At 36.8% G+C, this 18,080-nt stretch overlaps 1 protein-coding gene across 1 annotated transcript in view; it reads left to right on the forward strand.

The window, feature by feature from the left end:
• RBM41 (RNA binding motif protein 41) overlaps positions 1–18,080 on the forward strand; it is a 155,676-nt gene that overhangs the window by 96,024 nt on the left and 41,572 nt on the right. The window contains exon 8 of the mRNA XM_090264830.1: positions 11,513–11,546. Within this exon, the coding sequence (XP_090120956.1) occupies positions 11,513–11,523 (11 nt within the window). The 3' untranslated portion in view covers positions 11,524–11,546. The remainder of the gene's footprint in view (positions 1–11,512; positions 11,547–18,080) is intronic.

Genomic DNA, 18,080 nt, shown 5'->3' on the forward strand with positions numbered 1-18,080 from the left:
TTTTAGGTGAATGAAAATGAAGATACAACATACCAAGACTTGCGGGATGTACCTAAAGCAATACTTAGCAAATTATAAATCCAAATACCTATATTTTTTAAAAGATCACATATCAATAACCTCACTTTATACCTTAAGACACTAGAAAAAAGGAGCAGGCTAAACCGAGAGCAAGCAGAAGGAAGAAAAATTTTAATAAATGATGTGAATAGAAAAACAGTAATGCCAATGAAACCAAAATTGCGTCAATAAAAAGCTCAACAAAAGTGACAAACCTTTTGCTAGATTGACCAAGAAAAAATAAAAACCCAAATTATTAGACTTGGAAATGGTGGAGGGACATTACTACCTACCTTATAGAAATAAAAAGAATAATGAAGAAACACTGAATAATTATATGCTAAGAAATATACACAAACTACTGAAACCAATGAAAAAAATCTGGGAAGACTTGTAGCAAGAGGTTAATTAGTAATTTTTAAAGTACCCACAAAGAAAATTTCAGGCTCAAATGGCTTCTCAGGTGAATTCTAGTAAACATTAAAGAAGAATTAATAGATTCTTAACAAGATTCCAAAAAGTAAGAAGAGGGAACTCTTCTGATATACACTTCAATGTGGGAAAAAACCTGAAAACATGGTAAATGAAATGGCAGTCACAAAATATTATATGTTATACGATTCCATTTATATGAAGTATCTAGAATTGGCATATACAGAGACAGAAAGTGGGTTAGTGATTGCTTAGAACTTAGGGTAATACCTGAAGAATATGAGATTTCTTTAGAGGTTGATGAAAATCTTCTAAAATTGATGTGTTTATGATTCTACAACTCTGATTATTCTACAAGCAACTTTGGTAAATTTTATAGTGTGTGAATTATATCTCAGTCACAAAAAATTGAATACAACCCAAATGGCCATCAGTAGGAGAATGGATCAATAAATTATGGAATATAAATTTAGTAGAATACTATATACCCATTAAAATAATGGGATATATATGTATGAATACATTCTGAACTGTTTGATGTCCAGGATTTTATATTAAGTTAAAAGACAAGAAATATGTACAGCTGATCCTTAAACAGCAAGGGTTTCAACTATGCAGGTCCATTTATACATGAATTTTTTTTCCAATAAATACCTGTAATGTTTTGATCTGTGGTTGGGAGTCTGTGGAAGCAGAAGGATGACTATGCATTGATTTACACAATTCTATATACAGAACTTGAGTATCCATGGATTTTATTTTAGTGAGAATTTATGGATTTTAGTATTTCAGGGTGCTAGAACCAATCTTTCTTGAATACTGAGGGACAACTAGGTTTTTGGAGAGTCAGAAGTTACTTGTGTATTTCTAACTGTAAGATGATGTACCTAACTCCATCATTGTTCAAAGATCAGCTGTGATATATGAATACATTTTGTAAACAAAAAGCATTTGTATATACATATACATAGTATATGTGTATATATTTCTAAAAACACAATTGAAAAAACCTGGGAAATACACATACCAAATTGTAAACCTTTTAGAGGTAGCACTGGATTGGCTGAAATTTTTAAAGTGGTGTAGTTTGAGGTGATTTTTTTTTATTTTTTTACTTTGTTCAGCATTTTCTTTCATTTAAAAAGTTTTTTTTTTTAATACTCTGCCAATAACGGCTCCCAGAATATTTGTCAGGGCTGCTCTGAGGATATCACCTAACTATACTCAGGACAAACTCCTATTTTGTATACTGTTCACTTAGGATTAAGTCTCCAATTTTAAATATAGTTTAAGGAACAAGAAATTGTCCTGTTATAACCTCTTGCACATGTTACCCAGGGGTATACTTCTACACTTTTCAGAAGGCATTTCTTCCTGCTAAGTGGAAAACCTCACATCTGCCCTTTACTAGACCTACGACTTCCAACAATAGAGGAAAATTAAAAGGGCGACCTTCAACTGGTGCATAGATAAACTGGTATATCCATACAATGGAATTCTACTCAGCAATAAAAACTATGAACAATGACATATGCAACAACTTGAATAAATCTGCAATGCATTTTGCTAAGAAGCCAAACTCAAAATGCTACTTACAGCTTGATTCCATTTATATGATATTCTGAAAAAAGAAACTAAGGAACAGAACAAATCAGTGGGTGTCAGAGATTAAAAATGGGAAACTGATGACAAAATGGTAGCACAGGAATTTGTTTTAATAACAATTTTCTGTATCTTGATTTAGTTACCTGAGTGTATGCATTTGTCAAAACTTCTATAATTGTACACCAAAAAGGACTAATTTTACTGTATGTGAATTTTCAAATAAATGTAATTTTTAATGGAGGAAAGAAAAAGTCCCTCGACATCATTTCCATAATGTGGTGTTTCTATTCAGTGGTCTTCGTATTACTATTGAAGACTTAAAGACACTTGGCTATTTTTCCTTATTTTCTGCCCACAGGTCAGCAGAAATTGTCAGTTAAAATCATCCTATATACACAATCACACACAAACTTACCATTAAAAATATCAACAGACTACAGAACCAGTAGGACCCAACCCAGTGTGACTCCTGAGCAGACAGCTGTTCAGAGTTTGGCTGATCTCCAGTGAGAGAGCAGCAAGCTGAGTACTTGGAGACAGGAGCTGGATGCCTGAGATTTGCTGAAGCCAACTAGATTCCTCTAACAGACACATGACCCCAACCCTCACCTGTGGGATCTCAGGCTCTGCAGATCAGCGAGTCTGGCTCAGGACCTTCCTTCTGGGAACATTTCTGCAGGGGAAAGAAGAAAAAGTCAAAACGGTCCTTCCCGAGACACCAGGAGCTACACAATTCCTTGGACCCTGATCTACTATACACAGCAGAACAGAGAGAATAGAGATAGTCTCATCAAGGCACTATCTTCTCTCTTGCATAGCTTTTTAACATTAATATCTTGCCCTTCAATTTTGGGCCTAATATGTCAACAGCTTTTATGTTATAGTTCATTGCAAATCTCATATATTACTTTTCCCTTCTCTTATTCCATTTTACCTCTTCGTATTTTTTAATTTAAATTCTATTTTCTCCCTTGCTATGAGTTATTCTGTTCTGCACTCATTATTTCAACCCACTACAGCCTCTCAAAGTCATTAGTGATTATCATTAGTTATTTCGTGTTCTTTTTCCCATTCTTAAAATTCCCTTACTCTCTAGCCACCTTTATCAATTTTTGCTCATTCGTTGTGGATAGGTGGTGGTTGTTCCATTTCTTCAATATTATTTCTAGATTGTCACTATTTTTGTATTTCAAATCTCAATTTTAAAAAAAAATTTTTTTTTGGTTTTTCAATTACAATTGTCCCATTTTTACCCCATTGCTACCCCCACCCAGCCCATCCCTTCTCCAACAATCATATCCCTCCCCGTTGTCCATGTCCATGAGTCATTTATACACATTCCTTGACTAAACCCTTCCCTTATTTATCACCCTTCTCTCCCTCCCCACTCCCCGCTATTGACTGTTATTCTGCACCTTGTTCTATTTAGTTCATTTGCTTATGTTGTTCTTTAGTTTCCTGTATTAGGTGATATCATATGGTATTTTTCTTTCTTTGCCTGGCTTATTTCACTAAGCGTAATTCTCTCTAGTTCCATCCACGTTGTCGCAAATGGCAGGAGTTCCTTCTTTCTCTCTGCTGCATAGTATTCCATTGTGTAAATGTACCAGTTTTTTGATCCACTCATCTACAGATGGGCACTTAGGCTGTTTCCAGCACTTAGCTATTGTAAACAGTGCTGCTATGAACATAGGGGTGCATAAGTTCTTTTGAATTAGGGTTTTAAGATTTTTCAGGTACAATCCTAGCAGTGGAGTTGTTGGTTCAAATGGCAGTTCCATTTTTAGTTTTTGGAGGTAATTCCATACTGTTTTCCATAGTGGCTGCAGTAGTCTGCATTCCCACCAACAGTGGAGTAGGGTTCCCGTTTCTCCACATCCTCGCCAGTACTTGTTTGTTGATTTGTTTATGATGGCCATTCTGACAGGTGTAAAGTGGTATCTCATTGAGGTTTTTATTTGCATCTCTGATGGCTAGTGATGTTGAGCATTTTTTCATGTGCCTATGGACCTTCTGTATGTCATCTTCGGAGAAGTGTTTGTTCAGGTTCTTTGCCCATTTTTTAATTGGGTTGTTTGTTTTCTTGATGTTGAGTTGTATAAGCTCTTTATATATTTTGGAGATCAGTCCCTTGTCTGAGATAACATTGGCAAATATGTTTTCCCATATGGTTGGTTTCCTTTTCATCTTGCTGATGTTTTCTTTTGCTGAGCAGAAACTCTTTACTTTGATGTAGTCCCATTTGTTTATTTTTTCCTTTATTTCTCTTGCCTTAGGAGATACATCCGTGAAAATATTGTTACATGGGATATCTGAAATTTTCCTGCCTATGTTTTTATCTAGGCCTTTTTATGGTGTCATGGCTTTGATCCATCTTCAGTTTATTCTCGTGTGTGGTGTAAGTTGGTGGTCTAGTTTCATTTTTTTGCACGTCCCTGTCCAGTTCTCCCAGCACCATTTGTTGAAGAGGCTCTTCTCATTTCATTTTATGTTCCTTCCTCCTCAAATCTCAAATTTTACTGTCCCACTCTCCTACTCCACTTTGCCTTCCTCCTGCCCTTTCTATTTTTTCTTTTAAATGTTGTTAATTTTTCCTGTCAGCGTGGTTTTTATTCCTCTCAGCATTCCTTTTCCCTCTATCCTCTCAAAATAACTTCTCTTTCCTGTAGATGTCTCTTAAGCTTTTCTTTTTTTCCTCTTATTTCCAGTCCACCTACATAATTATTAGTTTATTGTTGGTGATATGCTGTGGTGGATGTTTTTCTCCAGTTAGGTCCCTATCATTTTTTATATATAATATTTTGGTGTTTTTTTCTTTTTCTCTCACTACATATAAACATGTATATTTTTTAAGTTTAGGTTTAAACCTAATACTATATGCCTCCCTTCTACTCTGTTCCACCTTCACTCCTCAGCTTTTTACTTATGATGTAAATTTTACTTTATTTCTCTCTTTGCCTTGTCTATTACTCCTCCTTCCTCTACCCTGGCAAAATCACTTTTCTTTCAATTAGTCATCTCATATTTGTTTTTTCTTTCTTATAGTAGTCTTAATCTTCACACCTTTAATATTGGCTTATTGCTATTGTTAGTGTGCTTGTGGGTGGGGGTTATTTTTGCGGGTGTGAGTTTCCTTACTGGGCTGTATGGTTTTGTACTGGCAACACCTGTACAAGAGCAGACAAAACATGGTGGGTGAAGTAACTCATTCAGTCAGCCAGAGGGAAGGACTCACCAAAGAACAACCCAACAACACCAAAACCCAGTTACAACCAGAGAGCCAACATAAGTGGCATAAAAGACAGCCCAAGAGCATCAAGTTCAGGAACTGAAAGGGCCTGCACCACTGAGTCCCACAGGTCTCCTAACAGAAGGTCACAACATGAAGACAGGGAGGCAGAGCAGGCAAATCTAATATGCAGAAACAAGAAGAGTCACTCAAAGAGGGAGACAACTCCCAATTGAAAGGAAAGGAGGAATCCCCAGAAAAATTGCTAAACAAAATTGAGACAAGTGAAATATCAGATATCGAGTTCAAAATAATGGTTATAAGGACACTCAAGGAGCTCAGTGAGAACTACAAAGAAATCCAGGGAAACTCAAGAAACTTACTGCTAACCACACCAGTTTGAAAAAGGACTTAGAAAACATCAATAAGAGCCAGGAGCAAATGAAAAGTACAATATCTGAAATAAAGAACACAGTGCAAAGAATCAAAAGGAGGGTAAATGAAGCAGAGGATCAAATCAGCCAGCTGGAGGACAAGGTAGAGAAACATTCCCAGGCAGAGCAACAAAATGAAAAAAGACTGAAAATAATGAAGAGGGGTTAAGAGGAATGCAGGACAACATGAAACAATAATATCCATTTAACAGGGACACCAGAAGCAGAAGAAGAGGAACAAGGGATATAAAACCTGTTTGAAAAAGTAATGACAGAAAATTGATTTAACTTGGTGAAAAAAAAAAAAAAAAAAGTCATGCAAGTCCAGGAAGCACAGAGGGTCCCAAGCAAGATAAATCCAAACAGGCCCACCCTAAGACATCATAATTAAAATGTCAAAATTCAAAACAAAGAAAATCTTAAAGGCAGCAAGGGAGCTCTAATAAGGCTAGCAGATGGTTTTTCAAGAGAAACACTAAAAGCAAGAAGGGATTGGAAAAAAATATCCCAAGTAATGAAAAGCAAAGGCCTGCAACCAAGACTACTATTCACAGAAAGGCTCTCATTTAAAATGGGAGGTGAGGAACTTCCAGCCAAAATAGAGGCCTAAATAGATACATTGCATCTTCCTCCACAACTAAGAAGGAATACAACTACCTCAAAACTAGAGACAACCAGAAGTTCCAGAAATTGAGCTGCATGGAAGTCCACAAACAAAAATGTAAAGAACTACTCATCCAGATTGGTAGGAGGGGCAGAGCTGGGGCGGAGAGGATGCATGGTGGTGGCAGCAATGGTGGCAGCAGTGGCAGGCCAGTGGAAAGTACAGTCAACCATTTTCAAAAAGTCGAGAGGACTACCTGGGGAGCACTCCCAGCACCAGACCAGACTGAAGAGTTCACAGTTCCAGTGCTGCGGAAAATAAAGCCTCATTGCTTCTGACTGTGCAAACCAATGGGGGTTGGGCCAGCAGAAGAAACTGCCAGACTCTCAGCAGAGTCTGCTTGTTTAAAGGGTTCCCATGGCCCTAGAATATCTGCAAACCCACCCACTCTGGGAACGACAGTCATGGCAACAGCTAGAGAGGCACCAGTCCCATAGGGAAGTGGGAAAAATGTCTAGAAAAGGGGTGAGTGTTGAGCAAGCAGCATTGTTTCCTCTCAGACCCCTCCACTCCCCACAGCACCACAACTTGGTGAAACGGGTCACCCTGTACTGACGAATCCCTAAGGCTGTGCCTCTTACAACATAACAGGTGTGACAGCTCTACCTAAGACTGAGAGGCAAACAAACACAGGAGCTTGTCAAGATAAGGAGACAGAGAAGTATGGCTCAAAGGAGGGAACAGATCAAGGTTCCAGTGGGAGAACTAAGTGATGAGGAGTTAGCCAACCTAACAGATGTAGAGTTCAAAACACTGGTGATAAAGATGCTCACAGACTTGACATATATACTTAAGTATGGCAGATGCATAAGGGAAGAAGTGAAGGCTGTGCTAAATGAAACGAAGGAAAATCCACACAAAACTGATGGTGAAGGGAAGGAAATCAGGGTTCAAATCAATGATTTAGACATAAGGAAGAAAAAAACAGCCAACCAGTACAGAATGAGGAAACAAGAATTGAAAGAAATGAGGAGAGGCTTATGAAGCTCTGGGAGAACTTTAAACATGCCAACATCTGAATCAGAGAGGTGTCAGGAGAAGAGGAAGAGCAAGAAATAGAAAGCTTATGTGAAAAGATAATGAAGGAAAACGTCCCAAATTTGGTGAAGGAAATAGACACACAAGTCCAGGAAGCACAGAGAATCCCAAAGAAGCTAGACCCTAAGAGGACCACACCAAGACACATCATCATTAAAATGCCAAAGGTTCAAGATAAAGAGATAATCCTAAAAGCAGCAAGAGAAAAGCAGAGTTACCTACAAAAGGGTGCCTGTAAGACTATCAGCTGATTTCTCAAAATAAACTTTGCAGGCAAGAAGGGACTGGCAAGAAGTATTCAATGTGATGAAAATAAAGGACATACAACCAAGACTACTCTATCCAGCAAAGCTATCATTTAGAATGAAAGGGCAGATAAAGTGCTTCCCAGAAAAGGCAAATCAAAAGGAGTTCATCATGACCAAGCCATTATTATATGAAATGTTTAAGGGACTTAGTTAAGAAAAAGATCAACACTATGAACATTAAAATGGCAACAAGCTCACATCTATCAACAACTGAATGTAAAAAATAAAAACAAAGCAAACTAAACGAACAACCAAAACAGGAACAGAATCATAGGTATGGGGATCATTTGGAGGGTTATCAGCTGGGAGAAGGAAAGGGGAGAAATGGGAAAATGGTGCGGGGACTAAGAAGCATAATTGGTTGGTACAAATTAGACAGGGGAAAGTTAAGAATAATATAGGAGAGGGTGAAGCCAAAGAACTTATATGCATGACCCATGGACATGATCTAAGGGGGATGGGATTGCTGGAGGGAAGGGGGGTACTGGGAAGAGGGGAGTAAAGGGAAAAGAAATGGGACAAGTGTAACAACATAATAATAAAAAATATATATATATATATACACACACACACACACACACACACATATATATATATATATATATATATATATATATATATATATATATATATATATATATAAATGGAAGGTGAAATAAGGAGTTTCCCAGACTCCCCCGCCCCCCCAGAAAAGGGCTAAAAGAATACATCTCTACCAAATCAGCATTGCAATAGATGCGAAAGGGACTGCTTTAGAAGATAAAGAAAAAGAGAGAGAGGAACACAGGTACAAAGGGGAAAAATCACAATGAATAAGTACCTATCAATAATAACCTTAAAGCTAAATAGATTAAATGCTCCAAACAAAAGACATAGGGTAGTTGAATAAATTTTAAAAAACATGACCTTCATATAATGCTGTCTACAAGAGATCCACCTCAGAACAGAAGATCTATGCAGACTGAAATTGAAGGCATGGAAAATATATTCAAAGCAAATGGACATGAAAAAAAAAATACGGGATAGCAATGCTTATATCAGACTAAATAAACTTCAAACCAGGTCCATAAAAAGAGACAGAAAAGGAAATTCATAATACTTAAGGGAAGATTTCATCAAGAAGATATAACTATTTTAAACATATATGCATGCAACATAGGAGCACCCAAATGCACAAGTAAAATCTTGGATGACTTCAAGAAATATATAGACAGATTGCTGGGGAGGGGGGTGCTGGGTGGAGGGGAACAGGGGGGAGAAAATTGGAACTGTTGTAACAATATAATCAATAAAAAACATTATAAAAAAAAAAGAAAAAAAGAAATATATAGACAGAAACACAGTTACATTAGGGGATTATAAGACACCACTGTCAAAAATGAATAGATCTTCCAATGAAAGTATCAACCAGGATATTGTGGCACTGAACAACAATCTAGGTCAAATGGACTTATAAAATGCTTCCTTTAAGTAAAAATGTATGTATGTATAGGAAAATAACAGTTTATATAAGGTTTGGTACTATCTGCAGTTTCAGACATTCACTTGGGATCGTATTCGCCTCATATAAGGAGGAGATTGCTGTATACTTCTTCCTACTTAGAGTGTGGGGGAAAGGGTATCTGCTTCGAGTTTAAGACTGGAGATATTGTTTAAATACAGTCAAAAAGGGGAGCAATTGAAAGGGAAAATTACATTCACCTCAAACTGTCAGGTGCTATCCTGAGAGGGATGTCGCTAAAACTACTTTTCCACATAGGGACAGATTTCTTGGTCCCTCCAATGGTGCACATGATATGAAAAGAAAAGAAGGAAAATTTTTAAGTCCTAATTCAGTAAGAAGAAGAAACCTAGAGCAACTGAGGTGTCTATGGAGACTACTGTAAATGATTAAATATCTAGTGAAAAAAAAGGTGTGTGATCTCTTTTAATCCTTCAAAGGGAAAAAACGACTGGGCAAAGGAGTAATGTGGCAGCCACAAAACAAGCTGGCCTGTTAAAGTTTGATAGATGTTGAAGGATGAGTACATATGGAAAAAACATGACCATGAAATCTCATCTGTATTTTTCTTAATTATAGTGGACATTTGTTGTGTATAGCCACCTAACCTCCATTCCCCTATCCGTTTGGTAACAGTATCCCGATTTTCATTTATGTAGCCATTTCTTCTTCCCCAATAGAGACCATGATCTTTAGGGGAAAATGATTGCACTCCCACATTTATGTCTGGATCCTAATTTCCTATTAAGCTAATTTGGTCTAAGGAGACCAATACATGGTTGCTAGGGGCTTATGGATAAGAAACTTCCTTGGTACTTGGTGAAAACTGTCTGGAGATGCCCACTTCTTTCTGGATGCGAATGAAGAAGCCGAGCCTTCAGAAATAAATTTGTTATCACATAGATAATCAGTCACAAATGAAGTGGGCATCAGTGAAGGCAAGAAATAAAGATGAAAAGACACTAGTGATATCAATGAGCTGTTAAATTAAGTCTCACTTGAAACCTGACTTTTGGTTTTAAGACGCAATAAATTATTTTTATTATTTAAGTTAATTTGTTTTAGTTTACATGCAACTGAAATAGTCTAAACTAGATGCTTCAATGTTGAAGAAGATCCAGGAAAGGTTGGGAAATAACAGTTTGTCAGAGACTGCTGGTTTTCCACTAATATCCAATAGACTAGACTACAGACTACGTATTTTGTGTATAGAAGTTTACACAAATCTGAATTATAGTATTTTAAAACTGCAATTTCCTGAAAGATTAGTAGAAATATATGCCTGACCCAGATGATATGCAAATGGGGGCTTGAACAAAGTTGTAGGAACAAGCCGGCACCTAAAGAGGTCGACTGCCTAGATCATATGATAAGTATATGTTTAACTTTTTAACGAATTGCCAAACAATTTTCCAAAGTAGTTTACGTTTATACTGGCAGTGTGTGAGATTTCCTCTTGCTGTGAATTCTCACTAAAATTTGGTATTGTCAGTCCTTTCAATTTTAAGCATCCTAGTGTGTTCAAAATGGTATTTCACTGTGATTTTAATTTGTATCATCTAAATGACTATGTTGAACATCTTTTAATGTATTTTCCATCTGTATTTTGGTTTGACTACAAAATTACAGCTTAAATTATATAACTAATATAGTATATTAAATATAATTCAGATTTGTGTAGTCTTCTATACAAAATACACATATTATTAATTTGGTTTGGCCACAAAATCACACTGCCACAAACACTCATATCTACTGTTCTGTTCTGTCATTATAGTTTTGTCTTTTCTTGAATGTAATATGAATGGAATCATGAAGTATGTAACTTTTAGAGGCTGTTTTCTTTTAATCAGCATAAAACCTTTGAGAATTAACCAAATTGTTGCATATACCAATAGTTTGTCCTGTTTTATTGCTGAATAGTATTCAGTTGTATGGATTCCATTGTTTATTTATCCATTTAGCCACTTTAAGGACTTGTGTTGTTTGGTGATTATAACAGAATCTACTACAAACATTCATGTACAGTCAATCCCCACCCTGTTGTCCATGTCCATGGCTCCTTTATACTTGTTCCTTGACTAGACTTTTCCCCTTGGGAGTGGGGGTTGGGTGAGACATGAGAGATAAATGGGGAGAAAATTGGGACAAATGTAATTGAACAACAATAAAATAATACATGTCTTTAAAAAGCCATGTACTGGTTTTATAGTGAACATCAATTTTTTAATTTCTCCACAGTAAATACCTAGAAGTGGAATTATTGGGTCATATGGTAAGTGTATATTTTAATTTATAAGAAAGTGCTAGACTGTTTTCCAGACTGGCTATACCATTTTGTATTCCTATCAGCAATGTATACAAGTTCCAATTGTTCCAAATCCTCACCAGTGGTTGTTTAGTATTATCAGTTTTGTACCCATGCCACCTGAATAGGTATGCAATGGTATCTCATTATGGTTTTAATTTTCATTCCCTTAATGACTAATGATGCTGAGCATCTTTTCATATACTTTGTCGTGATCTATATATCCTCTTTGGTGAAGTGTTTATACAAGTTTTTTGCCCATTTATATGATTGAATTTTTGGCTTTCTTCATATTATGATTTTATTTTTATGTGTTACATTTTTCATTTTACTTGAACTAAAAACTAAAGGAGTTCATCCACTTCCCCCAATACTTTTTAAACACATTTTAATATGCTTTTAAATTTTGGACTATATTTAGATTTACAAAAAAATGTGAAAATAGTACAAAGAGGACCCATATGTCCCACAGCCAATTTTCCCTGCTTTTAACACCTTACAGTAGTTTGGCACATGTGGTACAATTAGTGAACCAATGTTGATATATTAAGTTTACAACTTATTCAGATTTCCTTAGTTTTAACCTAATGTTCTTTTGCTGATCCAGTATATCTTGCAAGGTACACTTTATATTTAGTTATCATGTCTCCTTGGTTCTTTTTGGCTGTGACAGTTTCCTAGACTTTCCTTGTTTACAGTAACCTTGACAATTTTGAAGAGTACTGGTCATGTATTTTGTAGAATGTTCCTCGACTTTTTTTTCCTGATGTTCTTCTCATGATTAGACTGGAGTATGATGAAAAAGAACATAGAGATAAAGTGCCATTTCTTTTTCATTGATATATAATTTGCATACCATAAAGGTTACCCTTTTAGGTGCATAGTTCAGTAACTTTTAGTATGTTTACGAAGTTGTGCAATCGTCACCATTTTCTAATTCTGTAACTTCTATATCACCCAACTATATATCTATTTAATGAAATGTCTGTTCAAATCTTTGCCCATTTTTAAAATTCTTAATTAAATTATAGGGGTTAAATTGGTTAATAAGATCATGAAGGTTTCAAGTGTGCATTTCTATGATATCAGATCTGTATATTGCTCTGTATGCCCACCACACAAAGTCAAGCTATCTTCCATCACCATATATTAGGTCCTCTCTACCCCACTCTACCACCCACCTCCTTCTCTCTGGCAACCACCACACTGCTGTGCCCACGAGTATCAGTTTTATATCCCACATATGAGTGAAATAACATGTTTCTTAAATTTTTCAGATTGACTTATTTCACTTAGCATAAATTCTCAAGGTTCATCCATGTTGTTGCAAATGGCAGTATTTCTCCTTTTCTTATGGTGAGTAGTATTCCATTGTATATATGTACCACATCTTTATCCAATCCTTGGTCACAGGACACTTTGGTTGTCTCCGTGTCTTGGCCACTGTGAATAACGCTGCAATGAACATAGAAGTGCATATATCTTTGCAAAACATGTCCTCGAGTTTTTCGGGTACATACCCAGGAGAGCTTCCTGGGTCATATGGTAACTCTATTCTTAGTTTTTTGAGGAACCACCAGACTGTCTTTCATAGTAGCTGTATAAGTCTACATTTCCACCATTAGTGAATAAGGGTTCCCTTTTCTCCACAAACTCTACAACACTTGTTATTACCTGTCTGGTTGATAATAGCCATTCTAACAGATGTGAGGTGGTATCTCATGGTAGTTTTGATTTGCATTTTCCTAATAGCTAGTGATATTGAGTATTTTTTCACATATATATTGGCTGTTTGTATGTCTTCTTGGAAGAGGTATCTGTTCAGGCAGGTTCTCTGCCCAATTTCTAATTGGACTGTTTATTCATTTGGGATTGAGTTTTATGAGTTCTTAATATACTTTAGATATTAACCCTTCGTTAGAGCTGTTGTTTGCAAATATTTCTGAATTGATGAAGGTTGCCTTTTAGTTTTGTTGTCAATTTCTTATTCTGTTCAGAAGCTGTTTAGTTTGATATACTCCATTTATGTTTGCCTTCACTTCCCTTGCCTTTGAGGTCAAATTCATAAAATTTTCTCCACGACCAAAGTTCGTAAGTTTAGTGCCTATGTTTTCTTCTCTGTAATTTATTATTTCAATTGTTATACATAGGTCTTTGATCCATTTTGAATTAATTTTTGTATATGAGAACAAACTGTAATCTAGTTTCATTCTTCTGCATGTGATTTTTCAATTTTCCCAGCGCCGTTTATCAGAGGCTTTCTTTTCTGCATTGTGTTTTTTGTCTCTTTTGTTGAAGATTATCTGCCCATATACTTATGGTTTTATTTCTAGGCTCTGAATTCTGTTCCATTGGTCTGTGTGGATTTTTTCTGCCAATACCATGCTGTTTTGATTATTATAACTCTAAAGCATAATTTTAAGTCAGGCAGTGTGATACCTCCAGCTTTGTTCTTTTTTCTGAGAATTGCTTTGGCTATCTGGGATCTTTTGTGGTTCCATGCAAAGCTGATGACTTTTTTGTTGTTGTTGTTCTGGTTCTTTTTTTAAAAAATGACATTAGGATATTGATGGAGATTGCATTAAATATGTATATTGCTTTGGGTAATATGGCCCTTTAAACTATGCTGATTCTCCCAATCCATGAACACAGAATATCTTTCCATTTCATTGTCTTTTTTTAATCTCTTTTAATAATGTTTTATAATTTTAAGTATATAGGACTTCTTCACCCTTTGTTAAGTTTATTCCTAGGCATTTTATTATTTTGGTGGCAATTGCAAAAGAAATTGTTTTTCTCATTTCTTTTTCAGATTAAAAAATTATTTATTGTTTTTCTATTACCGTTGTCCCACTTTTCCCCCAATTACTCCTCCCCACCCCACTCATCCCTTCTCCCACAGTTAATTCCCACCCCGTTGTCCATGTCCATGGGTCATTCATACTAGTGCCTTGACTGGACCCTTTTCCTTCTTTCTCCTCTTTGCCCTTCCCCACTACCCACTGGTCACCGTCAGTCTGCTCCTTCTTTACATGACTATTGTTTTATTTTACCCATTTATTTGTGATGTTCCTTAGTTTCCTATATTAGGTGATATCATATGGTATTTGTCTTTTCCTGCCTGGCTTATTTCGCTAAGCATAATACTCTCAAGTTCCATCCATGTTGTTGCAAATGGTGGAAGTTCCTTCTTTCTTTCTGCTACATAGTACTCCATTGTGTAAATGTACCACAGTGTTCTAATACACTCATCTACAGATGGGTACTTAGGCTGTTTCCAGCACTTGGCTATTGTGAATAGTGCTGCTATGAACATAGGAGTGCATAGTCCTCTAGGAGTTTTCCAGTGTCAGGGCTTACAGTTCAATCTGTTATCCATCTTGAGTTTATTCTGGTGTATGGTGTAAGTTGGTAGTCTAGTTTCATTTTTTTGTATGTCCCTGTACAGTTTTCCCAGCACCATTTGTTGAAGAGGCTATTTTCATTCTACTTTATGTTCCTCCCCCCTTTGTCAAATATTAGTTGTCCATATAGAGCTGCATGTATTTCTGGGCTCTCTATTCTGTTCCATTAGTCTATATGTCTGTTCTCATGTCAGTACGAGGTGGTTTTGATTACAGTGGACTGGTAGTATAGTTTGATATCCAATATTGTGACTCCTGTGTTCTTCTTTTTCAAGATTGCTGAGGCTATTCAGGGTCTTTTTTGGTTCCATATAAATTTTTGAAATATTTGTTATAGGTCTCTGAAATAAGCCATTTATATTTTCTTTTTTTAAGTATATTTTATTGATTATGTTGTTACAGTAGTTCATTTTTTTCCCCTTTATTCCCCTCTGCCCAGTACCCTCCTTCCCTCCAGCAATCCCACCCCCACTTAGTTCATGTCCATGGGTTGTGCATATAAGCTTTTTGGCTTCACCCTTTCCCATATTATTCTAAACTTCCCCCTGTCTATTATGTAACAACCGATTATGCTTCTTAAACCCTGCACCATCTCTCCATTACTCTCCCTTCCCCCTCCCAGATGATAACTCCAAATAGTCCCCATACCTATGATTTTGTTCCTCTTCTGGTTTGCTTAGTTTGTTTTTGTTTTTAATTTTTAGATTCAGTTGTTGATAGTTGTGAGTTTGTTGTCATTTTAGTGTTCATAGTCTTGATCTTCTTTTTCTTAAGTAAGTCCCTTTGACAATTTATGTAATAATGGCTTCATGACGATAAACTCTTTTAGCTTTACCTTGTCTGGGAAGCACTGCATCTGCCCTTCCATTCTAAATTAGAGCTTTTCTAGATGGAGTAATCTTGGCTGTAGGTCCTTGCTTTTCATCACATTGAATACTTCTTGCCAGTCCCTTCTTGCCTGCAAAGTGTCTTTTGAGAAATCAGCTGATAGTCTTACAGGCACCCCTTTGTAGGCAACTCTCTGCTTCTCTTTTGCTGCTTTTAGGATAGTCGCTTTATCTTTCAACTTTGGCATTTTAATTATGATGTGTCTCAGTGTGGTCCCCTCTTGGTCCAGTTCGCCCGGAACTCTTCGTGCTTCCTGGACTTGTATGTCTATTTCCTTCACCAAATTTGGGAAGTTTTCCTCCATTATTTTTTCACATAAGTTTTCAATTTCTTGCTCTTTCTCTTTTCCTTCTGGCGTCCCCATGATTCAGATGTTGGCATGTTTAAAGTTGTCCCAGAGGTTCCCAAGCCTCTCCTCATTTTTTTCAATTCATGTTCTCTCATTCTGTACTGGTTGACTGTTCTTCCTTATGTTTGAAATCATTGACTTGAACACTGGTTTTCTTCCCTTCACCATTTGTTTTGTGTGGATTGTCCTTCGTTTTACTTAGCATAGCCTTCACTTCTTTTCTTATGCATTTGCCATACTCAAGCATATCTCTCAAGTCTGTGAGCATCTTTATCACCAGTGTTTTGAATTGTGCATCTGTTAGGTTGACTATCTCCTCATCTGTTAGATTAGGTATCTTCTTGTCACTTAGTTATCCCACTAGAACTTTGATCCATTCCCTCTTTTGGGTCATACTTCTCTGTCTCCTCATTTTGGAAGGCTTCTACGTTTGCCTCTGTGTCTTAGGTAAGCTGTCACTCCGGGTATGTTGTAAGGGGTGGAGCCTTAGGGATTCATCGGTACAGGGTAACCTGTTTCGCCACATTGTGCTGCTACCTTTGGTGGAGGGGTCTGAGAGGGAAAAATGCCACTTGCCCCTTTTCAAGGCACTTCTCCCACTTCTGTATGGGACTGGTGCCCCTCTCACTGTTGCCCTGGCTGTCGTTCCCAGAGTGGGTGGGTCTCCGGATGTTCTAGGACCATAGGGATCCTTTAAACAAGCAGACTCTGCTGAGAGACTGGCAGTTTTATCCTCCGCCCCAGCCCGCACTGGTTTGCACAGTAAGAAGCAATGAGGCTTCATTTTCCCTGGTGCTGGGACACTCCCTGGGTGTCCCTCCTGACTTTTTAAAATGTGTAACTGTGCTTTCCACCAGCATGAAGCTGCCACTGCTGCTGCCACCACCGCACAATGTCCTCCGCCCCGACTCTGCCCCTCCTAGCTGTCTGGATGAATATTTCTTCTTTATATCTTTGTTTCTTTGACTACCATGCAGTTTGATTTTCCTGGAACTTCTGGTTGTTTCTAGTTTTGAGGTAGTTGTATTCCTTCTTAGTTGTGGAGGGAGATGCAGCATGTCTGTCTATGACTCTATCTTGGCCAGAAGTCCACCGTTTGTATTTTCATAGAGATTGTGTTGAATCTATAAATTGCTTTGGGCAATATGGAAATTTTAATGATGTTGATTCTTCCCAACAGCGAACATGGTATATGCTTCCATTTATTTCTATCTTCCTTAATTTCCTTCTTCAGTGTTCTGTAGTTTTGAGAGTACAGGTCTTTTACCTCTTTGTTTAAGTTTATTTATAAGTACTTCTTTTCTCTTGTCGCTATAGTAAATGAGATTATTTTTAAGTTTCTATCTCTGATATTTTATTGTTGGTGTACAAAAATGCCTTCAATTTCTGAATATTGACTTTGTACTATGCTATTTAGCCAAATTCACTTATTAGGCTGAGTCACTTTTTGGTGGACTTCATAGGGTTTTTTATGTATACGATTATGTCATCGGCAAATAATGACAGTTTTATTTCCCCTTTTCCAATTTGAATTCATTTATTTCTTTTTCTGGTCTGATTGCTGTGGCTAGAACTTCCAAAACTATGTTAAATTGGAGAGGAGAGAGTGGACATCATTGTCTTGTTCCTGATATTAGGGGAGATGATTTCAGTTTTTGCCCATTGAATATGATGTAGGTGGCAGGTTTCTCATATATGCCCTTTATTATGTTGAGGTATGCTCCCTCTATTCCCATTTTGCTGAGTGTTTTAATCATAAATGGGTGTTGCACTTTATCAAATGCTTTTTCAGCACCTGTTGATATGATCATGTGACTTTTGTCCTTCATTTTGTTTACGTGGTATATTATGCTTATTGAT

This window comes from Furipterus horrens, unplaced genomic scaffold, assembly GCF_987537825.1.
Source record: "Furipterus horrens unplaced genomic scaffold, mFurHor1.1.pri manual_scaffold_17, whole genome shotgun sequence".
Lineage (NCBI taxonomy): Eukaryota > Metazoa > Chordata > Mammalia > Chiroptera > Furipteridae > Furipterus > Furipterus horrens.